The sequence below is a fragment of the Mus caroli genome, chromosome 10, assembly GCF_900094665.2.
Source record: "Mus caroli chromosome 10, CAROLI_EIJ_v1.1, whole genome shotgun sequence".
Classification (NCBI taxonomy): domain Eukaryota; kingdom Metazoa; phylum Chordata; class Mammalia; order Rodentia; family Muridae; genus Mus; species Mus caroli.
The window spans coordinates 78,441,207-78,466,162 of NC_034579.1; the positions used below are offsets into that span (position 1 = coordinate 78,441,207).

The 24,956-nt window shown below is 43.7% G+C and overlaps 1 protein-coding gene across 1 annotated transcript in view; it reads left to right on the forward strand.

Moving 5' to 3' along the window:
• Window positions 1–24,956, forward strand: part of Polr3b (RNA polymerase III subunit B) — a 102,955-nt gene that overhangs the window by 21,893 nt on the left and 56,106 nt on the right. The window contains exons 10-13 of the mRNA XM_021174599.2: window positions 2,812–2,934; window positions 8,559–8,678; window positions 11,394–11,528; window positions 22,568–22,729. Coding sequence (XP_021030258.1) covers window positions 2,812–2,934; window positions 8,559–8,678; window positions 11,394–11,528; window positions 22,568–22,729 — 540 coding nt within the window. The remainder of the gene's footprint in view (window positions 1–2,811; window positions 2,935–8,558; window positions 8,679–11,393; window positions 11,529–22,567; window positions 22,730–24,956) is intronic.

The following is a 24,956-nucleotide window of genomic DNA, read 5'->3' on the forward strand; positions in this document are numbered from 1 at the left end:
GCATGCTTTCTGCTCATGGTCTCGTTCACCATTGCTTGGTTGGCAGTGCGCATGCTTTCTGCTCATGGTCTCGTTCACCATTGCTTGGCATGGTTTCTTTCCCAGCTTAGGCATGTGTGGAGGGCCCAAGTATTCTGATTAGATATATTTTAAACCATTCCAAAGTGATAAACAATTTAAAAACTACTACTTACATTTCACACCAGGACACCTTAAGTGGCCAACTAAATGATGATCGAGAAATGATTTGTTTTTATTAAATTTGTTCCTGTTAAACACCAAAGTAGGCAATCAAGTTTGTAGTCTCTTTGTATTTAGAGGCTACTGAAGTAAAAAGTTCTAATATAAGCCCAGTGGACTTATTTAATGGTTCAGATGTTAGCATGCCTGGTTTTTTTTTTCCCCTTTGTTTAAAAAGTTAAAACTGGTCACTTTTTGAGCTGCTAACCGATTAATCATAAAAGGCTGCTTTAATGATGTATATGTTTTTAACATAACGACATTTATCGTTAGCAGCTACTTGAATAAATGCTTCTTATCATGTTAGAGATAGAAGGACTGTAGAAATTAATAAAAATGGGATCTGAGTCTTGAGAATTTATTTGTAAAGGAAAAGTGTGAAGCCACTTGTGGGAGTGCATGCTTATAATCACTCGGGAAGCTGAGGCAGGAGGATTAAGAGTCCAAGCCTAGTTTGTCTCACGTAAAATCATCTAGGGGATTTAATTGCTACTGCTTTTACATTCGCTCTCTGAGCTGTGTCTGAGTTGCCGCCCTGTTGTATTGCTTTTCCTGGGGAGACCTGGACAAGCATGGACAAACCTCAGATGGGTAACAACTGGCCAACGAGACGGTTCCATCTTACAGGAGCATGCCTGACTCAAGGCGGCTGCATAGCCAAAAGAGCTGTGCAGGTCTAGGTGACACACAGCTCACAAGAGCCGAGTTCTTAGAGCTCCCTGTTCAGCAAAGGGTCTGCTCCCCCCACAGTTTGTTCAGACTTGTGTAACTGGAGAAGGACCTCCTGAGTTCTTACATTCTATTTTGCTTTTTTTCGAGACAAAGTCTTACTATTTGGCCCTGGCTCATCTAGAACTCAGTGTGTAGATCAGGCCAGCCTGGAACTCAAGAGATCCACCTGCCTCTGCCTCTTGAGTGCTGAGATTAGAGGCATGCGCCACCACACATCTGGCCATGTTCTAAAATTTTCTGAGTCTTGTAAGCTTCATCAGCTTCCTGAGTCCCTGAAGTTTCTTGCATTTCCTGAGTTTTGTCAGCCTCTCTCTGTGTTTTAGGAGGGGAAATGCCAACTCATAAATAACTGCAAAGCACATCCTGGTTTTGTTGGTCAGCAGTGTGGGGGTTACTTGGCTGGGTGGTTCTGGCACACTGTCTTTCTGCTATCAGTCTGTCTGTCTAACTGTTGTCCTCTTGCTGAGTTAGAGCAGGGCAGTGGCCACAGCCAACATGGAAAGAAGGGTTTTTTATTTTGTTTTTTTGTTTTTCCTAACCTCTCAACCTTCTCACATTCTTCATGTGTACCCTCATGATTTGGCAGCAGGAACAAGCAGGAAACTACAGAGCCTGTAAAACCAGGCTTCCAAAGCTGAGTCACTTCTTCCCACAGAGGGGAGTCACCAAATGAACTCTGTGATCAGAGGAGTTGGTACTAGGGGCCGTGGGGACATCTTCAAGCTCCCCTCAGTTGGTATAAAAGGGACATAGCAGCTTAGTTAGCATCATCCCCCAGGTCTTCAGGATTTTCACGGTTCAATGTGTGATCATAGGACTTTGAGCTAGAAGAGTGCCATGGCTGCTGCCTCTGTACCTGCGATAGAAGAAAGTACATGATGGTGTTAGAGTTGGCACGGTCTCAGGAAGACTAAGGAGTCACGCCTTCCAGATAGATGGCCGCCCTCTCAGTGGTTTATAGGACAGTGCCCTTGGTTGGGCCTGGGGACTCAGCTTCCTTCTCTTTTGTGTGGAAGAGAACTGAGAAGAAGACAAGCCTGACTAGACAGTCAGCCTCTTGTTCAGTCTCCTCTCAAAGCCGAAGGAAGACATTTTGATGCAAACATGACTTTCCCCTGACTTCTAAGAAACAGGTCATTACAGCATCCAGAGAGGTTAGTGGGCATATGCTGTGTCTCCACCTGGCAGCATTCCAGACACGTGTCTGAAGAAGTCATTAGGCCTAGGACCTCTCGGGACCTACAGAGGCGTGAGGCCACTGCCACCTAGGGACACTTAAGAGGGTTCCTTAGGCCGGCTACGTTTGTTCTACATTTTAAATATCTCTTTAAAGTTTGCATAGTATATGGTGTCTCTAGAATACGGAACTAAGACATCCTTTAGGAAAATTCTCTTGATGAGTGAGTGACTTGATGTTTTCAGAAAGAGATGACCTAGCAAAACTAGTCAGGGTCACACTCAGGTTCAGCAGTGTTCTTTTTTGAGCCACTACCTTTGGGGGTCTTGCTTTTATTTGCTCTTGCCACGACCGGGCCTCTCCACTCGACTTCCCTTATTTCTTCATGGTGAAACTCTTAAAATATTTCAAAAAAATTGAGAGGGCTGTACACATGCAGAAAAATGTTTGAGGATGTTTGCCTTCCTCTCCCGAACGGCAGTTTCTGTTTCAGGTTCTCGTGAGCCTGGGCCGTGGCTGCCGATGCCAGATGGCACCGTTTCTGAGGGAAGAGCTGGCTTTTGCTTAGAAGTAATACCCACACACAATGGCAGATTAGCATAAGCAAATGTCAGTGAGGGGATACAAAGCCAACACTCTGCCATCTTTTCTTCCCTTCCTAGGCCATGGGTGTGGAGAGTGACCAGGAAATCGTGCAGATGATTGGAACAGAGGAGCACGTGATGGCTGCATTTGGGCCCAGCTTGGAGGAGTGCCAGAAAGCTCAGATCTTCACCCAGATGCAGGTGTGTCCTTTCTTGATGTCCTTTGCTGTGGATTGAGACAACCACAGCGCTGTTCATCTCAGTAAGCGGCCACTGCAAAGGCGTTGGAGGTGTGGAGTTGGGAAGGCTGCCGAGGAGAAGAGCAGCACAAATGTTCTTTTGACTCACTCTGTAAACTGGAGGAATGAACTGGCCTACACGCTGCACATCGTCAGCCTTCGCAGGCAGGAGGCTTCTTGCATGCTTCAGTAACAAGCAACATTTCCCCTGTTCATTCCAGGGAATGATACACTTTTAAAACTCTGGCATTGTTAATCTAGATTTACCTGTTCCATTTTCTCTTTACTATCTTTTTGATGGTGCTTTTGGGGCGTGTTGCCATGATTAAACACCATGTCCAAAAACAGTGGAAAGAAGATTTCATTTTGGTTGGAGTTCCAGAGAGGTAGAGTCTGACAGTGAAGGCATGGAGCAGGAAGCAGGATCAGGAAGCTGCCTGATGACATTTGTGTCCACACAAAGGAAGTGGCAAGAGAGCAGGAATTCGGGCAAGGCCACTGTCACATCCTCCTCTCCCTCCCAGTGACATACTTCCTCTAACATAGCTGGACTACTTGAGGGTTCCATAACCACCAACTGGGGACCAAGTGTTCAGATACGTGAGGGGAGACATTTCTCATATAATACCACAGGGACCAACGCCAGCACTTTGTACCTGCTAAGCAGGCACTCTGCCAATGAGCTGTATCCTTAGCTCTTAATATCCTTTTCATTCTCAACTTCCAATTATATCTGTTCGGTCTCTATCCTATTTTCTGAATTCCTAATTGCTGTAAGATGGAGAAAGCTTCAAGAATAGTTTCTTCTATTACCTCAGGGTCTTCACTGACCTCAGATATACCTGGTGAGACCCTTGGGATCTGAGGTCAAGACTCTAAGATGATGTTAGGGAAATCCATGTGTATAGACATGCTTTAAAACATTATACTTCTTAAAAACACACTTTTCTCATGTGTGGGAGTCCCAGCACTTGGGCTTTTTTTTATAATGTGTTGGCTTACACTAAGTCCACGGTCCATGTGGCAATCCTGTGTCCTCAGGGAGCCAGGGATATGTCTCTGTAGAACTACAGTACATGGTTTGAATGTGTCCATATGCACATTGTCTAGTGTGTGAGATACAGGAAAATACAAATTCTGGGTGTTTTTCTTTTGACCCAACCCCCCCCCCCCCAGGATGAATTTATGTATGTTTTGAAATCAAGTCAGTCTTGATGGTTTTTAGATTAAGTCACACTCTTAGGAAGCTTAATATCATACTTAAATATGCATAATTCCAAAGCACAGCTCATTATAGACTGTTCTTTGCTACTCTTTCTCTGTGGTTAATGGATAAGTGACTCAAATAATTGGCAAGCAACATCAGGAAGTATTGTTTGGCTTAGGGGTACTACTTACTTTTGGCCTTTTTTGTAGGTGAAATATTTGATAGGCAGGAATCTTCAGTAAAAAGTTAGGGAATCATGCCTAGTATCTAAGAGCATGGACAGGAAACGGTAAAAAAAGGGCAGGAGGTAGAAACTGAGCACCAGTCATTTGAACAAGAACAGCTCTGGGAGATGTGCTGCTCTGGTTGCAACACAAGAGTGTTCTGATGGCAGAGGGCTCTGCTGAGCTCTGTTACACAGTTTAACCATGTTGGTCAGATAGCCCTCAGCGTTACAGAACTGAAGCAAGGGCTACACAGTGCGTTAGAAACTCACATTCACATTCATCAGTAGACACTGACAGAAACTTTTCAGCTAACTCCATTAGATTGGTTCAGAGAAAAGATGGAAGGAAGATAGAATTAGTTAATATAAGAAGAAATGTCTTGTTTCCCTGAACAGAAAGTGTGAATTTGCAAGTATTTACAGTCCGTGTGCCGGGTTAATAATAACCAAATGGTAAAGTACACTGACCATATAGTATCAGGAGTGAGGACAAAGCAAGTGCGCGTCATTGTGGAGTGGTGGTGTGTGACAGAACGTCTCCTGAGAGACATAACACACGTGTCTGCTCACCCCAGATAAGGATCTCACAGCAGGCCAAAGGATGGACAGCAGGCCAAAGTCAAACTTGGTGAATTTTATTGGAAGAGAATGGATAAGAGGGTTGCTTACAGGAGCAGAAAGGACTCAAAGACAGCTGCCTTACCAAAACCCACGCCATCGTCATGGGTGAATCTCATAAAAGCTGGGAAGCTGGGAATTTCATTGCACAGCTTGCAGGAAGCGCAACAGGTTGAAGAGTGTCTCTTCCAGCTCAGCTGGTTTCTGCTTTTTCCATATCCTCTCTGATGACGGTAGCAGACTTCCCCTTTCTGTGTTGATACTCTAAATTTTAGAGCCTTCTTTGTAGCTCTGCTTACCTTAGGTTCACCTCTTTGAGGTGAACTCTCATCTTGAATTGTGTACTCTGGCAAAGAGGGGTGTAGTGCGTCTGGTCAATTTTAGGGACTTCCTGAAACTATCTTGAGTCGTTTATCTTCCTGCTCTTGGAGCTTCCCTGCAGGATGGAATGTTTCCATCTTGGAGAAAACTGTTATACCATAATTAGCCTTTTGAAGATGTGGTGCTTCTGTGGATTGCTTAAAATGAAGGGTGTTTTGTTTTTATGCCTGTTTTTAGCCTGCATCATTTTGTCTGTTCTGAAGCCTTAGCTTTGTGATGCTTATATGTTTTTCATCATTGTCCAGGAATCTGGTGTATAGAAAAGGTTCTCTTTGCTTTTGAGGGGATGTTGCTAGGGATAATACTTTGGCCTACCTGAGAATGTTGGCCCTTCCTATAGCCCTCTCTGTGAGAAAGTGACATGGTTGGGTACCCAGGAAAGGGATGGCATGTAAGCTACATCAGGCCAGGCGGTGGTGGCGCACGCCTTTAATCCCAGCACTTGGGAGGCAGAGGCAGACGGATCTCTGAATTCAAGGCTACCTTGGTCTACAGACTGAGTTCCAGGACAGCTTGGGCTACACAGAGAAACCCTGGCTTGAGAAACCAAAAAAAGCTACATCAGAAGGGATTCCCCTCTCCTTTGTGTCTCTCTCGTTTTTTCCTCAAGGAAGTGAGGACTCGTGTGCCCTTTCCCGAGGGGAGAAGTATTATGAGGACATGTCTGTTGAGAGAGCACCATGCTGCCTCTGCATCAGGCTTGCTTCCGTCAGTTTTTTGTTGTTGCTTTCTAAGAAGTCACCAGGAAGTGCTTCCCACCAGGTCGGCCTCTATCTAGGCATGTAACTGTATTTTTACAAACTGTACAGTACCACCATTACCATCCCATGAGTCTCTTCTGTGTTCCCCTTCACCCTCTGACCCCCACCTCCACCCTCTGACCCCTCCTGGCATTACAATAGCTTTACCTTATCTTGTTGTTCCAGAACGTTATGTAGAGTCAGGTTGTATACATGCGGCTGGTGGTTGCTGAGCATACTGTGTGGAACTCTCCCAATGGTTGTTATTTGTGGTTTGCTGACCTTTCGTGTTGTCTACCGTGGACTTTGTCCCTTTACTGCTTAATCATATCCCCTCAGATGACGGTAGCAGACCCCCGCTTTCTGTGTTGATACTCATTTGGATCTTTTTTGCTTTTGCTCCTATGAACAGTGCTACTATCAGCAAATCTTTGTATAGATACATTTTCATTTCTTTTGTGTAAATACTTAGGAGTAGAATTACTGGGCCTGAGAACAGTGTGTGAAGTCAAAACTACCACACTTTTCCAATCCACAGACGACCATACCATTTTGTAGTACTGGCTGCAGTGTTCAAGTGTGGTTGCTTCTTGCTCTCATAGTGTTTCGTGTTATGTCTTTTTAATTTTAGATGTTCTAGCAAGGGTGCACAATTACCTTTTTGCAGCCTTAACCATTTCTCTCATGGCAAACTATTAGAACACTTTTTCATGTGTGAATCGGTCCTGGATCCTGTCTGTGAGATTCATTTGTTCACTACCTTCATTAAGCTGTTGATCTTTTTATTAATGAATTTCAGGGACCTTTTAAAATGAAGTCTGAGCCAGGCAGTGGTGGAGGCACTCTGGATTCAGAGGCAAATGGATCTCTGAGAGATTAAGACCAGCCTGGTCTACAGAGGGAGTTCCAGGACAGCTAGGGCAGTTACACAGAGAAACCCCGTCTCCAAAACCCAAAAAAGGCCAAAACAACAGCAGCAGCAACAACAACAATAACAATAAAAATGGTCTGGCTAGAAATTCTGTGTCCAGCTTTTACATTGTGAACACTCACCTATTTCACTCACCCACTTCATTGCTTTTCTGTTCTTTTTCTTTCAGTCTTGTTTAACTTCGGGGAAAAACAAAAAAACAAATTATCAAAAACTTTTCTGTTTGTCTTTACAATTATTACTCTATATCCCATTTAAGGATATACTTGCCTACTCTACATTGGGATATTGTCTGTGTCTTTCTAGAAACCATATCGTTTTAGTTTCCATGTTAGGTCTAAAATCTTTTTTTGTTGTATTCCATTTTTGTTTTTCAATACTCGGTAGCCCAGGCAGTTTTGGAGCTCACTGCAGACCAGGTCGGCCTCACATGCAGAGATCTGCATGCACCACCTCTGAGCAGGTCGAAAGTCTTGTCTCAAATCATTTCTTCCTTTTGGTGTGAACTGGAGGCCAGGCTCCTTGTCCGTGTTTGGTACCGGCCGTGTCTCCTCACTGGTTTTTGAAAGGACAGTTTCTTGTTTTGTGGCGTGTGTCAAGAGTCAGCTGACCACTCAGTGTAAGCTCTTTTTGGACTTGTGATTTGCTTCCCTTTGTCGATCTCTATGCCATCATTACACCATTTTCACCACTGAGGGGGTTTTGTTTATTTGGGTTTTGTTTTGTTTGTTTTTTGAGACAAGGTCTCTATGTAGCCCTAGCTGGCCTTGAACTCACAGAGATCCACCTGCCTCTGCCTCCCAAGGGTTGAGATGAAAAGACTGATAACAGTACCCAGCTACTGTAGGCTTATAGTTGAAATCTGGGTTGTTTCAGCTAGCCAAGTCCTTTCCATAGCTATGCAAATTATAGAACCTAAAACTTTAGAATCACCTAGTTTTGGGCTTTTTAAAACCTGCTAGGAATAAAATGATCTATTATGAATTTATTGGTTATTTGAGAAAGACTTTAAACTGTAAGTCATATTTAAACATTATTAAGCCATCTAGTTTATGACAGTGTCTTAGTCCTGGATTTATTTAGGTTTTGTTTTCTTTGTAGCTCTTGTCATAGCAGTCTTCACATGGTTTGGTTTCTTTATGGGGAAACTCTGCATTCCGCAGTGACATTCTGAGTGAAGAGTTGATGGCTGCTTAGACACATACACACAAGCACATATGTGGTTTCTCAGTTCCCTACAAACAATTATGTATCAATTTTATAGGGACAAGACAATTTAGAAATCAGAAGGGAACCATGCATAAGGTAGGCAGTGGGTGCTATTATTTTGTTATTGATTCGTGATGTTGAGTCTTTGTTCCCAGTGCAGCAATCTGTGTAACCCGGGTCCTTGCTTTTTTTTTTTTTTGCTTGTAACAGCAGGTCAGCACTGATAAGTGATCTCCAGTAATTTAATTCAAGCATTACTTTGTTTTTTTAATAGGCATTGAAGTATATAGGGAATAAAGTAAGAAGACAAAGAATGTGGGGAGGTGGACCAAAGAAAACCAAAATAGAAGAAGCAAGAGAACTCCTGGCTTCTACCATTCTGACCCACGTACCAGTGAGTATTGCCAGCTATGAGTGGTGCTTGTGAGACTCGTTAATTCCTTCTAGACTCCTGTGTAATGGTTTATGCTGCTTGGAATGTATTCTAAAGAGGAGTGGACTGTCTCACTGGAACTTAACCCCCATCGACAGCAGGTTGCAGTCAGTATTGGCTGCATCCCTTTTTAAGATGCTCATTGGCTGAGATCTTCCCCGGCGCCTGGAAGTCCATTGTCCAGCTTCCATCACCTATGAGGAAGTTCATCCAGGTTAGCTGGATGCTTTGCTTGGTTACCTGACGGGGGAGTGTACAGAGAGAAGGCTGGCGTCTGTCTGCTGGCTGTGAAGTAGGTCCTGTTTGTGTCCTGTTAACCCATCGGCATGTGGTGCATTGCCAGGCGCAGCCTTTCCCTCCCGCATTGAATGTGTGTGCTCCTTTTGCTAAGTCAGAGCTACCCACTGTGCTGTCATGGATGAGCTAGTTCATAATTCAGAGTTGCAGCCTTCAGGGAATCGGTGGAAGTGGACTGGCCTGTGGTGGCAGTCAGCTTCCGTTTTCTAACCTTAGAACACTTGGAGCAAACAATACGTACATCTACACTGTTCCATGGCTTCTGGTATATGACTGTGATCTCACTCGGAGAAATACAAAGTTGTTATTGAAGCTATATCTGAACTGAATTTTAAGCTCTTTTGGATGATTGAAAAGGGTTTAAAATTCAAAACAACAAAAGTGGGTGATGGGAATAGGCAGTAAGAGCTTTGGAGCTATGATGTGGTTGTTCAGATCCTGGTTTTGAACTCTTGGTTTTCCTTGCACTAATTTGAATTTCTCTGAACTTAAGTTTCTTCATTAGTATAATGGAGTAAGACTACTTCCCCCCAAGTCTTGCGATTATTCAGGGATGCAGGCTCTGCAGAGAGCTCTTGTTTTCCAAGATGGTGTAGGAGCCTGGCTGACCTTAATACTATAATGCAGAACAGGCCTCCTTAACACTGCTGGCTGTGCAGACCTTTGCTAAATTTGGCTCATAAGGCACAACTACTTTGCTTTTTTGCAAAGACTGAAGTACTATTTCTAAATGTGGGCTATACATCTTTCATTAAAGAAGAGATGAATTAGGAAAAGACTTAACAGTTTTTAAATATTTTAAGACCGGTTTTTGTTTTTGTTTTTAAATCCAAGTTAAAACTTTGGAAGCGATAAAGGAACGTAAGGTATTACCAAGGTAAAGCAATATTTGTTGTTCCTCAAGACCCAGGCTCAGGAGCACCCCCTGGACAACTGCCTGGGAACCAGTTAGCAATAGTGAAACTGCCCTCACTCAGGCTGGCCATATATATTTTCACAAGTCCCAGGTGCCCGTGATACATACACAGATTTGAAAGCCTTCACTAGTAAGAGTGATGAGATCCAAAAGGTCAGGGTTCTGTTGACATTGGTTGCAGCACGCCATGCTCATTTTAGAGCTTGCTCACTTCAGGTCATTTGTGTTTCTGCCCCGCCCCCCATCCCCCAAGCATAGTCTCAACTGCTGTTGGTTGTCCACAAGTCATGTCAACCATTAGAGTTGAGCGATCCCGCGTCCCATGTGATTCTTTATGACATTAGCCCTGTGCTCAGAAGGGATTTCAGTTCAGGTCTAGCGTTGGGTTTCTAGGGGAGGTGGGTAAAATGAGTTACACAGCACAGCAGGAATGGTTGCTATGAATATTTATGTTTACTTTTGCCTCTTAAGTCCACTAGTATTTATGTATGTGAAAGGGGAGTGTGAACTGGGCTTTGTTGAAGATTAAAAATATTATTAATAAAATCTTTATTTTTCTCCTTGATAAGCAAAACAACCATTATCAGTTATTAAACAGCCAGAAGAGTTAGATGATCAATGCAACTTACCCAGCATTAAGATCAGGAAAATAAAATGCAACAGAGTTTTGTAAATACTGAGAATATAAATTATTTCTTATCATTGCGTAACAAAAAGCTTCAAACCTCAGTGGCCGAGTATGACTCTTGTATGACTCCTCTCAGTGTTGTATCTTTAGTCTGTGTTCACTAGCCTTCACCCAAAGAGAGAGGGATTTTTTGTCGTGGGCCTGTCATGAAGTTGCAGATGGTAGCAGAGAGTGGCGTCCTGTGATAGTTACCACCCCGCCTCCTCACTCATAGCAGAATGTACTGCTTTTCCACAGTGTCCTGGGCTTGCCCTCTGAAGACTCAGGGCTCGTGACAGGTAGTGAAAGTGCAGTGTACTTAGAGGTCAGTCTAGACCTGGGGTGGCATCATTTCTGCTATATCTTAGTCGGACTCACCACAGGCCAGTCCACAGTGGGCAGTGACTGCCTTTCACAGATGGCAGTGGCCGGCAGTCCACAGAGGACAGTGGCTGGCTTCCACAGTGGGTAGTGGCTGGCAGTCCTCAGTGGGCAGTAGCTGAGTGGACAGTAGCTGGCAGTCCTCAGTGGGCAGTGGCTGAGTAGCATGGAGGACATGGGAAGTGAAGCAGTTACTGTATCATCTTTGAAGGAAAACTAGCTCAGGCAGTAAATGCGGAGATGGAAAGCCCGTATACCTCTTGGGGAGTTTAGATGAGCTGGATTTTCTGACGTGGTGAGCATTATAACAGTGCGTCGCTTTCTTACCGGGATGCACTAACATTGACTCTTTTTTTGAGGCACTTTAATTTAGGATACATCATCTCAAATTGTTTCTCCGATTTCTGATTTTCAGGTGAAGGAATTCAATTTCCGAGCTAAGTGTATCTACACTGCAGTGATGGTGCGAAGGGTGATCCTGGCCCAAGGAGATAACAAGGTCGATGACAGAGACTATTATGGCAACAAGCGACTGGAATTGGCAGGACAGGTGCTTTAATGGTTTTCATGAAGAATTTTATTTTCTTTGATAAAATTAGTTTTGTTGTCATTTTAGATATGTATACATCCCAATCTAATAGAATCTGTGTGTAGTTTGAAGTATAATTTTTCACGAGTTACTTAGTTTTTTTTTTTTCCTATTGTGAAAAGTCTGTATTCTAAATATTCTTGTAATGTGTTGCTATATCTTGTGTTGAGCTGTTTGCCCCTGTTCCTTGTAATGTTGGAAATGAAGCGTGGCTTTAGGTGATATAATTTACTCAATTAACAAATGTTTCTTAGACTCTACCTTCTGTTCCTGGCTTACTCCTAGGCGCTGGTGCTGGGTATACAGAAGGAAGATAGATGGACAGATGGAGGAGGTGTGTGTGTGTGCGTGTGTGTGTGTGTGTGTGTGTGTGTGTGAGAGAGAGAGAGAGAGAGAGAGACAGACAGACAGACAGACAGACAGACAGAGACAGAGACAAGAGACAGAGAGAGAGAACCTGCTCACACTTGTGTGTACATTCAGGTGCCCACAGAGGCGCAAAGCCTCGAGTCCCCTGGAGTCACAGGTGGTTGTGAGCTGCCCTGTGTGAGGGCTGAGAATCCAACTGTTTTCTGCAAGAGCAGCAAAGTCTCACCCTCTGAGCCATCTCTCTAGCCCCAGCTCATCTATTAAAGCAGTGTGAGCTGATCAGCTGGGCAGAGATGGGCTTGCTAGAGTCCACACATTTGGATTTCACTCTACATGTGGTATGAACTGGATTTTCAATTGCAGAGAAGGTTTGGGGATAAGCAGGCCAAGAATGGGCTGGCCAGGGAGGTGAGAGCAGTGATCCAGGGGACGGATTGCCAGCTGGGAGGAAAACACATTCCACAGCTAAGATTGATTTTTTTTTTTTTTTTTTTTTTTTACTACTTGAGTGTGTGTGTGTGTGTGTGTGTGTGTGTGTGTGTGTGTGTGTGTGATGAAGGTCCAAGGATAACTTGCAGAAAGGTTCCCTCCTTCCATGATGTGGGTCCTGGGAATTGATCAGGCTTGGCAGCAAGTGCCTTTACCCACTAAGCCATCTTTCTAGCCCCACGACTACATTTGAAAATTAGAATTCAGGAGTTAGAACAGTTTTGGGCTTGGGAAGAGTTGGGAATTGGGGAAGCTGTTTGGTTAAAGGTTAGCAGAGCAACTACTCACTCTGAAGGGATTCGAGGTATTCCTGCTACGAATCCTCATTTCCTCCATCTTTCTGTTAAAAACCAAGCTCTTTAGTGAGTCCTTAAAAAATGGGTTGTTTCAAGGAACACAGAAGGAAGTCAGGAGGAGTCTAGAGAGGATATCCTGTTGCTTAAGAAATTAGAGTTAAAAAGAGGACTCCCAGGAGCAAGAAAACATAGCTTAGTGAACAGTGTAAGCACAGAGCAGGTATTGTGTTGGCAAGAATGTGTAAAAACAATAGCTGCTGGTGCCCACCCGTGGGATGAGGCCGGGAAATGGGCTTCAGCTTTAGATAACAGAGTTGTCTCCACTGGCCCAGTGAGCTTTCCCTCAGTCTGACTGTCACCAGAGGGTTGCCAGGCCAGCTGCCAGTAGGTGTTAGCAAAACCTACTGATTTCAAGCTTAATCTTTGCACCTACCTTTTCTTTTTTGGTAATGTGTTCATTATTTGTTGCGCGTTACTCAGTTCTTTGTCTGCAAATTTTTTTGTTTCTAAGGCAGCTTGCTTTGTATGGGAGAGATATGGAATAGCACCAAAATCCAGCACCCTGGAAAGCCAGGGATTTCCATCCAGGGACAAAAGAATGCCGTCCTGACTTCAGAGATTGCCTAATCCCAGCTGTTCTGATAATGTAATTAAGGCTGCCTAATGTCTTTAATTTTGCAACCAGTTTGTGTGAAAAGGAGAATTTGGCACTCTGAAGGCTTAAACACTAAATAGCAATCTCAAGGCGCCTAATTAGAATTCTCTGACATTAAGCTAATTGGTGAAACTGTATTTCAACGGCTTAACTTCTTTATTAATTTTTTTTTAGCATTTTCATTGAAAATCAATTGATGAGCTGTCAGCAGTTTTCCCTTAAATATGATTTTCTCAATGGTGCGTCTGTCTTCAGCAGGAGGAAAGGCCTCAGTGAGAAGTGTTGAATGTTAGCGCTGCTTCCTACCCTGGTGCTCATTTTACTTCCAACCCAGATCTTGTGCTTCATTGTACGGCTTAGCCCTGCAGCCTCTCCTTGCTTTGGTAACGGGACAGCATTATTTCTCTAGAGTTGAAACTTTAGGAGAGGAGAAATGTATTCCTGTGACAGTTTTGTTGAATATAGGTTCCTATTCATTAGTGTTTAGCACTGAGGACGTTTTCTTGTGTTTGAATCAGGAGACCACAAAAGATTCAGCTGGGATCCCAAAACACTTTTTCATAATTTGAGACAAAAGCAGCTAAGTGTAAGGGGCTAATTAAACGGCGCGCTGGGCTCTGTGGCCTGGGTAAGGGCACTTGATTCTGTTCAGGATGCTTATGCAGGTTCCGTTGCACTGCCCACAGGAAGTGGCGGGAGCGGCTTCTCTCACCCCTCACCCCCTCACCCCCTGCACCTGCTTCCACTCCCATGTTCTTTCTTTCCAGGAGTGAAGCTGCCGGGCCTGACTGTAAGAAAGGATTAAGTGCTCAGAGAGGAAGTTTTCTTTTAGAACACTTTTATAAATGCAAGTCCAGGACCCTAGCTTCCTGATCTGCAGGCTTGGCTTTAGTAGAAAAGTAGATGGATGTGTCCAACTTAAGAGGGACGGCATTTAAAAATGCTCCAACTTAGGGAAGTTGTCTTGCAGTTAAGGAAGACTTGGTTGTTTGGACTCACTCTTCATTCAGAGCCACAAGTCTGCTTGCCTGTTATAAACCCTCAGGAGTATAGTTGGGTGGGATTCAGGGAAACCTCAGCTTAAATGTTTTCAGGGAATCTCAGAATTCCTCTTTAAGTGAGCCATTGAAATGTTTTGCTGATTTACCTAAGTCACAAACAGATCTGGTGAACTTTTTTTCTTCTGTTAATAAAAGGAAAACTTACATGGAAAATGGGAATATAATTGTGAATAGAGATTGGTGTTTGTAATATCCACTGTAATTATTATTGAAGAAGTATGCAGCTCTTTTCTAGTATAATAGCTACCTAGTCTTTTCTGTCTGTGAACTGTGGATTCCGATAGTTTGGTTCTCTGTTGCTTGCTCTAAGCAGCAGCTCTGTTTTCTTAGACCTCACAGTTTGTGTGTCAGGCATTCAGGTGGAACTGGGCTTAATGCCTGTGTCATGTGCTGCTGGTGGAGGATAGCCATTGGTCATCTAGTAGATGATAGAGGGTGTGCTGAAGGGCAAGGCCCAGTGGGGATGCGACCTCTCAGGGCTGTGACTTTCTGGTGGCTTCACAGTCTAAGAGTCCATGTTCTCATGGGCAAGACTAAAACTTAAGGCCTAGACGCATGAGGCACACTGTATCAAAATGGTCACAAGCCCTGTCCATATTTATGTTCCAGGGGCACATGCCCTATACTGCATACAGTTCTTATAGTTCAGGGCTACCCAGAGATTGGGGCAAAGTTTATTTCTATAATCTGGAGTGGCTCCTTGTGGCTCTCCTGTCGCTCCCACTCTCTAGCTGTTTATTATCTATTACCTGGGATTGCATTTTCTGTGGTTCTTCATCCAATAAAACCAAGAAGAGAAGCGAGTGAGTCCCGGGTGGGAGGGAGGAGAATCTCTGCAGTTTAGCTCCTCATCTTGATCCATTTCATAGTGTGGCTCACTCCTAGGTGAAAAGTCTTAAACAAGAAATGTAGCCAGTTTTTGCCTGCCAGTGCCTTCAAAGGTGACGATGCCCTCCTTATTCAGACGTGCTCTGTCTGCAGGCAAGTCTGTCAGGGGCTGCTTACCCTCTAGTTCTGAAGCAGCCATCTTACATGGTTTAGCGCTCCCTATTCCAGCCATTTTCTTGGTTTTCAGGACCAAAGTATGTGAACTTTGTTATTTAATAGCACTTATTTTGATGTAATTACATAAAAAATTAAAGATATACACATAGACGTTGTGAAGAATACAGATAAAATGAACACTGAAAGCTTCCTTAGTTTGGCCTGTCGCCAGCACCATTCCGTTTACCTACTGCTCATCTCTCCTCTCTGCTCTTAGAGATATTTCCTTTTGTTATTGCTGGATTTATTACAGTGATTCTTTTGTCTTCAAGGTTTGTTTCTATGATCTTTAAGTTTGCATATGTATGTGAGCATGTGCACATAAGCACAGATGCACATGGAGGCTGCACACTCTAGATCCCCTGCCGCTGGAGCTCCAGAGCAGTGTGAGCTGCTGGTTCTGGGTGCTGGGACTCGGGTCCCCTGGAAGGGCAGCACCCTGCTCTTAGCTGTTGGGTCGTGCCTCTGGCCCTGATTGCAGAGTTTAAAACCTTTCATTATAATATATGTTTTGTTTATTTTTGAGCTTTATAAAATAAATTTATATCATTTAATTTATTTTTAAGATTCAATAGTATTATATATCACCATAGTACATTTTTATTTCTGTATTATATTCCATGAAATACACTGTTCTGCCCTGTGTACCAGTCAAGAAGTTTGTATATTTCCCTTTTCCTTATCCTAATCTTGTTCTTCTCATTTCTGCTTCCTAGCAGGAGGACTTCGTTCCTGGAGTCAGTTGCCACTGTGTGTGCATTGCCTTGCTGATCATTCCTGGTCCTCTCCACCATGGCTCCTGCCCTGACTTTTATGTGTTTGTCTTTCTGGTGGTTTCGGAGTAACGCTTTGTAGCCCTTACTTGGCATTCCGTACTTGCCCAATGAGATTATGCTCTTTATCTGTTGTTGTGTTGCCTCTGCTTTGAAATAGCTTGTTTGCATTTTGCTCAAGGAGACATTTTTGTATGTTTTAGGTCCTGTTTTTAACCAATTATATATGCTATAGCTATCATCTGTCTCCTAGTGTAAGTTGTTGTTATTGCTCTTCTTTTGTTTGTTTGTTTGTTTGTTTTTTGAGACAGGGTTTCTCTGTGTAGCCTCAGCTGTCCTGAAACTAACTCTTATAGACCAGGTGGGACTCAAACTCAGAACTCAGAGATCTGCCTGTGTCCTCCTCCTGAGTGCTTGGAGTAAAGGCCTGCACATATTTTTTTTTCTTTTTTTAACTTCCTGATACCTTTTGGCATGTACGAATTTGTTGTCAGCCTTGCTCACTCTGCTTTTTAGTATTTTGTGGGTTTTGTTTGTGAAATAAACATCTTTGGCATTTGTTCTTCACACAATTCTGTATGGTGAAAAGAACCCCAGTTCGGGCTGGGAATTTATCTTAATTGGTAGAGTGTCTGCCTAGCTCACCTATAGTCCTGGGTTCAGTCCCAGGACCACAATAACACAGTGTGGTAGTGCATTGCCTATAACCTTGGGGGTGGAGGGTCAGAAGTTCAAGGTCGGGGACTGGAAAGGTGGTTCAGAGGTTAAGAGCATTACCTGCTCTTCCAGAGAACCAAGATTTGATCCCCAGCTTCCATGGCATGACTCACAACTGTCTGTAAATCCAGTGCCAGGGTTTCCAACACTCTCTCTGGCTTCAGTGGGCACCAGACACTCATGTAGTACACAGACACACATGCAGACAAAATAAAAGTAAAATAAACTTTTTAAGAGTTCAAACTCATACATACTATATATAGAGCAAGATTAGAAGCCAGCCAGGTGTGACACCCTGCTTTGAAAAGAAGGAAGGAGGAGGAAGGTGAAGATGATGATGATGGTGGTGGAGATGATGATGATTGTCTTAGAGTTTTACTTCTGAGAGCAGACACCATGACCAATGCAAGTCTTATAAAGACAACATTGAATTAGAGTTGGCTTACAGGTTCAGAGGTTCAGTGTTCATTATTATCAAGTTGGGAGCATGGCAGCATCCAGGCAGGCATGGTGCAGGAGGAGTTAAGAGTTCTACATCTTCATCTGAAGGCTGCTAGTATGACTTCCAGGCAGCTAGGATGAGGGTCTTAAAGCTCACACCCACAGGGACAAACCTATTCCAATGAGGCCACACCCACTCTAACAAGGCCACACCTTCTAACAGTGCCACTCCCTAGGCCGAGCATATACAAACCATCACGATGATGATGATGATGATCCATTTTCATTTTTTCCAAATGGGTAACCTGTTCTCCCAGAGCCATGTGTTGTAATGTGTTGTAAATGTGTGCAGAGGCTGTCTCAAGGCTGTGTGTTGTAATGTGTTGCAATGGCTGTTTCAAGACTGTGCTCTAGGCCTTTAGTCGGTTTGCTTATGCGTCTCTCGCCTTTCCACAAGGTCTGGCCTTTATGGTCTTGGATTTTTCTTATAAATCTTAGAATTACTTTGCTAATTTTCATACAAAATTTTCTCAGGATTTTCTATTAGATAAAATTTTGAGAAAACTAGTAAACTTAAAATATTAGTCTCTTTATTCATAAATCTTATTTAAGTTTCCTTTCTCTTCCATTAAACAGTTCTAATTGTCTTTAATGAAAGTCTTATACCCTCTTTAAAACAAAACAAAACCACCACCACAGCAAAACCTTTTCGTTTCTGAAGGTGGAGAGATGGCTCGGCAGCTACGGGTGTTTGCTGCCCCTCCGGAGGATCAGAGTGTGGTTCCCAGCATCTCGCCAGCATCTCCGGACCACCTATAACTCCAGGCATTGAGGACCTAAGCCTCCGAGGGCCTCATGGTCATGTGTGCTCACACATCAATTAAAATAAGATTTTTCAAAAGATTTATTTCTAAGTATCTTTGAGAAGTATTTCAGTAAAAATATTAGCATGGAAATCTTCAAACATATAGATATAAAAGAGTAAAATCAGCTCTCAGTGGTTATAGAAGTTCATCTTGTTCTGTTTGCATCATCCTCCGGAGCACCCAAATCCCCCCAGTTCTTAATCGGATTGTTCAAGCAGATTACAGTCATCAAATTATTTCAGTATCTCAGATAGAAAATTACATTATGTGCACATAAGATCTATCTCTAAAGGATAGAACTGTTTTTTAAGGTATCATTTTCAGGCCTAGGCTTTTGAAAGAGCAGTTTCTTACTATCATTAAGGATCTGTCAGCTACTTATTATGTCCCACTTGTTGCAGTTGGCTCATTTGTGTATTCGGTTCCTTTTGATTTAGTGTTTGTGTCTGTGTGTTTCAAAAAAGTGAATATTTTGTTCTAAGGAATTTCCTACATTGTTGTGTTCGGCCAGCAGATCACAGCCTGGGTTCTAGCCTGGAAAGACATTTTGGAAACCTGGAAGAGAAGAGGGGCTAGGCGGTGAGAGAAAGAAATGCAGCTAAGACAGGCATTCTGATCAAAGCTCAATTTTACTGTTCCGCACGCAGTTATGAAGCAGGGGAAGGGGGCCCAATTCCCGCCAAATAATCTCGGGGGTCCAGTAGCAGGGTGACCACTTGTATGGCTCCAAACAGCAAAGCAGCAGGTTCCAGCAGTGGGCGTGGCAGAACAATTGAGTGGGAAGCTCCACCCCTGAGCAAGCAGGTTTCAGGCTGGGGGAGGGGAGACTACACTACATTCTAGGTTTGGCTGATAGCTCTGAAGAGAAATAGAACCAGTGAGGAGGAAGGAGGAAATAATTAATTAATTGACTAATTAATTACAGTAATGGCTGATCGAGTTACAAATACACTGAAATTCTATGATATTCTGTGTTCAAACTGGAGAACCAGAGAAGTCAGTGTGTGGTCTGTCTTATATCCAGAGAACTGACCACAGCCAAGCCTTGCCACATATCAAAGCCTAAAGCCAAAGGCTTAAGAACCTAGGGCCCTCTGCTGCGAAGCCAGGAGCCAGGAGCATGTAGCACAGGAACTGGGGCCGCAGACAAGAGGAACTGTGCCTCTGTTCTCTGTGGGCCCTCCATGTTAGATAACACCTGCCCACAACAAGTAAGGATGAAGGTCAACCTTTTTCATTCAGTTTACTGATTCAATGCCAGTCTCTTACAGAAATGCTTTGAGAGAATTGACACCTAAAATTATCCCTTACATATTCTTACTATGTGTTCGTTGTAGTGGAGAGAGAATCTAAACACTAAGCCACTGAGCTACTCGCTTAGACCTGTTTGGAGATTTTGGATGGTTTGTGGGGACTGTGCCTCTCTTTGTGGCTCAGACTGGCAGCGCTGAACTCACTGTATGTCCTAGGTTAGCCTCTTCCTGCCTCTTCCTTCCCAGGTGCTGAGATTGCAGAAATGTGCCATGGTACCCAGCCTGCTGCTGATGTGTTTCTTCATGTGTGAGCATGCCTAACTGGGAGTTTGTACATAGATGCTCTTGAACATCCCATGTGTCTTGTGTGAGCATGCCTAACTGGGAGTGAGTTTGTAGAGACTAGATAGATGCTCTTGAACATCTCCTTTTCTGGCTGGGCGCCCTGACGGGTGATGGTCTGTGTCCTGTCAGGAAGAATGTACCTGCAGTGTCTCCCTTTTGTGCTGTCCAGACTGATGGCTGCGCTCAGTCTGTTGTGCTGGGGTCCCGGTTCTTCTGTTTCAGAATGGACCAGGTTTTCACCTGATGGCTCTCTCGGGTGATGATGTGGAAAGTCATAGTATCTAATATTCTTATTCTAATATATTCATTATCTAGAATTTTAAAAATAATACTTTTCTTGGACATGCAAACTTTATATGCCCCAGTACAGGGAAACGCCAGGGCCAAAAAATGGGAATGGGTGGGTAGGAAAGTGGGGGGGAGGGTATGGGGAACTTTTGGGATAGCATTGGAAATGTAATTGAGGAAAATATGTAATAAAAAAATATTTAAAATTAAAAAAATAATAATACTTTTCATCATTATCTCTTTGGTTCTATTGAGACATGATTTACATGTGAAAGGTAAGAAAAATGCTAGCAAAAAAGAAAAAAGAAAGACAATCTCACTATGTAGTCCCATCTGGCACAGAACACACAGAGATCCACTGCGTCTTCCTCCCCAGTGCTAGGATTAAACATGTATGTCAACAACACACATGGCCTCTAAAATACTTTTTAAAAAAGAGTTTGCAGAAGAATAATTTAGTTCTCCAGTTTTTTGCAGAGATGGTGATATGTGTTTTAGTTTCTATTTTTTACTTAAATTTGACATCGGTTTCTCCATTTGTCTTAACATACGAGTAATCAAATAAGTGACTGGCAGCTTTTAACTAAGACTGCATTTGAATCTATAGTACAATGTAGAGACAACTGACTCCTAAACAGTCATACTTGGTGACTGTGGACATCTCCTATTGAGAGTCCAATCATTTCTCTTGGCAATATTTAAAATATACTTGCTTTCTGTTTATTGGACGTGTATCTTGCCAGCTTGCTAAACTCACATCTTCTTCATAATGCAGTTTCTTTTCGAGTCCCTGTGATCTTCTCTGCCCATGATGTGCTATCCTCAAGTCAAGGCAGCTTCCCATTATTGATATCCTCCCTTTGCCCCATTGAACTGCATGCCTCCTCCATTGTTGGGCTGAGTAGAAATATGAAGATAACTGTTCTTCCTTGCTCCCAGTTTTGTAAAGAAAAGCTTTCCGTTTCCTGACCCCTAGGCCCCTGCTGTGTCGCTGTGCAGTGACCCTTGGCCTGAGCAGGTTTCCTGCTCCTCCCCCAAGGAAGCTGGGTTCGGGATCCACCCCATCCCTCGAGCATCGCATCTGCATCACACCTTTTCCTTGACATTAGTGACCAGAACATTGCTGGTCTTCCTCCAGTGGCAACCTGCTGTTTCTTGTTTGTAAGTGCAAGGCTTGTGGATGGCAAGGGAGGGTCCCTCCTCCACCTCTGCCCTTCTCTGACTGCACGTTGCTCTTTCCTCCTGGACATGCTAGGCAGGAGGTCTCCTGACCCTTGCCCAGCTGCTTACACATTGCTTCATATGCAAGAAAATGTTGGGGGTGGGGGGAGGCTAGACAGAGATCTGTTGCCTTTGTCCCAACAAAGATGTCTCATGGCATCTCTTACTGGTTTTTTTTTTTTTTTAGGAGTCTATGGGGAAAGACAATAAAACTTGTGAGTGTTAAAGACTGAAGAATTCTAAACTCACAAGATAATCCCCAGTTGGCCTTAAAGTCACCTGTATGGCTTGAGCTGTGTCTTTGCTAGTCCCCTGTTCTTGTTGTATCTCTTGCCTGTGCCTTCAGACATGGGGGTTCCTGGAGTTTGAGCCTCATTTAAGAGGAAACACAGACGAAGCTTTGTATATGATTTCTTTCCTTAAGGGTTTTGTTTTTCAGGTCTTGCCATGAATGTACTAGTTTTTTGTTCATTTTCATTGGTTGCTAATGTACTTGTATAAAGCTATCTCAGCTGATCTAAATATTACTTATATAGGTTGGAATTTATACTTGATGCCAGTGGTACTGTCCTCATACAGCTAAATGTAGATTTCAGTAGGAAACTGACCCCCTACCCTCCCACTCCCGCCAACACACACACACCTCATTTTGTTTGTTTGAGTCAGGGTTTTCTCTGTAGCCCTAGCTGTCCTGGAACTCGCTCAGTAGACCAGGCTAGCCTCCCTTCTGGTGACTTGTTAGAAATGACTGTGCTTCCCTGTGGTCTGCTGAACCAGAAACTTCACCTTGTTAGTGTAGGACTGCACCTGCCAGTGCGGAAGCCGCCGCTGCTTTGGCTGCTGCTCTGGAGGATGGTGCTGGAGAGCAGTGCTGTGGCAATTTCCTAAGGAGCTGTGGCAGTTTGCTTCCTACCAGTCTTAAGGAGAGCTAGCATCCTGGCTAGCTCAGTGTTCAGTGTTCTCAGATCTATCGTCTCAGTGCCTTTGTAAATTACAAGTCAGCCATCTGTCCATATCACCTCTGCCCTCATTCAGTGTTCCTACAGTGTTTGACATATATTCCTCAAAATGTTGAATTTTTACAAAAATATATTGTTTTGTGTTTTAAAATTTTTCTTTTTTTTTTTTACACCAGGTCTTTGATTAAGACCTAAGCTTGATGGCTGTGTACTTTTCTTCCAGCTCTTATCTCTTCTTTTTGAAGATTTGTTTAAGAAGTTTAATTCAGAAATGAAGAAGATTGCAGACCAAGTGATTCCTAAACAGAGAGCAGCCCAGTTTGACGTCGTTAAACACATGCGCCAAGACCAGATTACCAATGGCATGGTCAACGCCATCTCCACGGTGAGTCTCCAGCCTGCTCTGTACTCTGTGACATCATTGAGTGGACTCAAAATGGAAAAGACTGTGAGGACCCATGTGACAGAGGTAGAGATGGTAAATGATACATTTACATGGAAGGCACATGAGAAAATCACGTTCTCTGAAATTGGTATAAAGGTTAAGGCCTCTCAGTAGGAGCCTCTAAGACAGTGGTGTCATTCACGACGACTACTCTCTGAAAAAAACACTAAGTGAAAGTGTTCAAAAGTAATTCATAAGTTTAAGTAACTTCTGTTCTTTCCTATTTTCCTTTAATTTTTGCTGTTACTACTTTTAGTGTTTTCCTATTTTACTTATATGTTTCCTATTTTTATTGGCTGTTCAAGTTCCTACTGTGTTTAATTCACAATTAGCACGTAGAGTGGTATGGAGTAAAACAGCATAGGATGACGGGGTTCTGTGGGTCCTGCATTGCAGGCATCCCTGGGGCCTTGGAGCAGGGATTAGGAAGGCCTACCAAACAACTTCCTGCTAAATTATAGCTCCTGCTGTGTGGCAATATGAAAAGTTCACTTACAGGGAGAGGAGCAATCTCTTGGTTTAACTATCAGCAGTCATTCCGCTCTTGGCTATTCTCCTCCATTTTTCTCCTGTAATGAAATTGATGTATTTCAGGCAGATTTCTTAGTCGGCAGCTTTTGTCCAAAGCCATACGTAGGCGTCTTATTAACAGCATTTATATTCTTCAGAGATCCATCTGGCACCGAGCCTGGTCCCCTGCAGCTGCTGTGTATTTAGGGTCTGCCTGGCTGTTCACGAAAGGTTATCAGATAGGTATCTGTTCCCTTTTCAAACTCCCAGCAGCTATAGGTCTATCTGATCAAGGCTGCCTCCCATTTGATGTACCAGATGCACAGTTAATTTTATGGATGGGATCTTGCCCCAACAAAGAACAGTGTGGCCCCGCACGTTGACTCCCATAACCATGAAACAATAGTGTGGGGTGTGGACTTGCCTCAGTGCTCAGCTTCAGCCATTTAGTGGGTCTGCATAGGCAGCTACAGTGGAGGTGCACCGCCTCCCCCCACCCCCAGTGCCTTTGATACATTAGCCTCCTGTGGTCCAGGTTCTTAGGGTAGAAGAGCCTGCAGTGTTGAGCATGCTCCTGCCAGCATTGCTTTCTTTTCCTCCAGACCATGTTTTTCAGGCCTTAAGAACATGGCACTGTTCTCTCAGCAGGACACTGTTTGGTCTTTTTTTTTTTTAATTAATTAATTAATTAATATTTTTTACGCTCTATATTTTATCTCCTCCCCCCCATCCACCCTCCGACTGTGTTCCATATTCCATACCTCCTCCCACCCCCTCTAAACTCCCTGGTCCTCCAGTCTCTTGAGGATTAGGTGCATCACACAGACCTGGAAGTCCTCTAGTATATGTGTGTTGGGGGCCTCACATCAGCTGGTGTATGCTGCCTGGTTGGTTCAGTGTTGGAGAGATCTCGGGGGCCCAGATTATTTGAGACTGCTGGTCCTCCTACAGGATCGTCCTTCTCCTCAGCTTCTTTCAGCCTCCCCTAATTCAACAACAGGGGTCAGCTGCTTCTGTCCATTGGTTGGGTGAAAATATCTGTATCTGACTCTTTCAGCTGCTTGTTGGGTCTTCCAGAGTGCAGTCATGCTAGGTCCCTTTTTGTGATCACTCCATAGCCTCAGTAATAGTGTCAGGCCTTGGAACCTCCCCTTGAACTGGATCCCACTTTGGGCCTGTTGCTGGACCTTCTTTTCCTCAGGCTCCTCTCCATTTCCATCTCTCTGATTCTTTCAGACAGCAATAATTATGGGTCAGAGTTGTGACTGTAGGATGGCCCTCCTTCCCTCATTTGATGCCCTGTCTTTCTGCTGGAGATGGGCTCTATAAGTTCCCTCGCCCTACTTTCGGGCATTTCATCTAAGGTCCCTCCCTTTGAGTCCTGAGAGTCTCTCACCTCCCAGGTCTCAAGTGCATTCTGGAGGGTCCCCCAACCTCCTGTCTCCCAAGGTTGCCTGTTTCCATCCTTTCTGCTGGCCCTCAGGGCTTCAGTCCTTTTCCCTCACCCAATACCAGATGAAGTTTCCTTCCCCCTCTCCTTCTCCCTCTCCACTCCCTCCCCTTCCCTTTAACTTTCCCTCCCAGGTCCCTTCCTCCCCACTTATGATTGCTTTCTTCTCCCTCCCAAGTGGGCACCTCAGCTTGTTGAGCTTTTTTA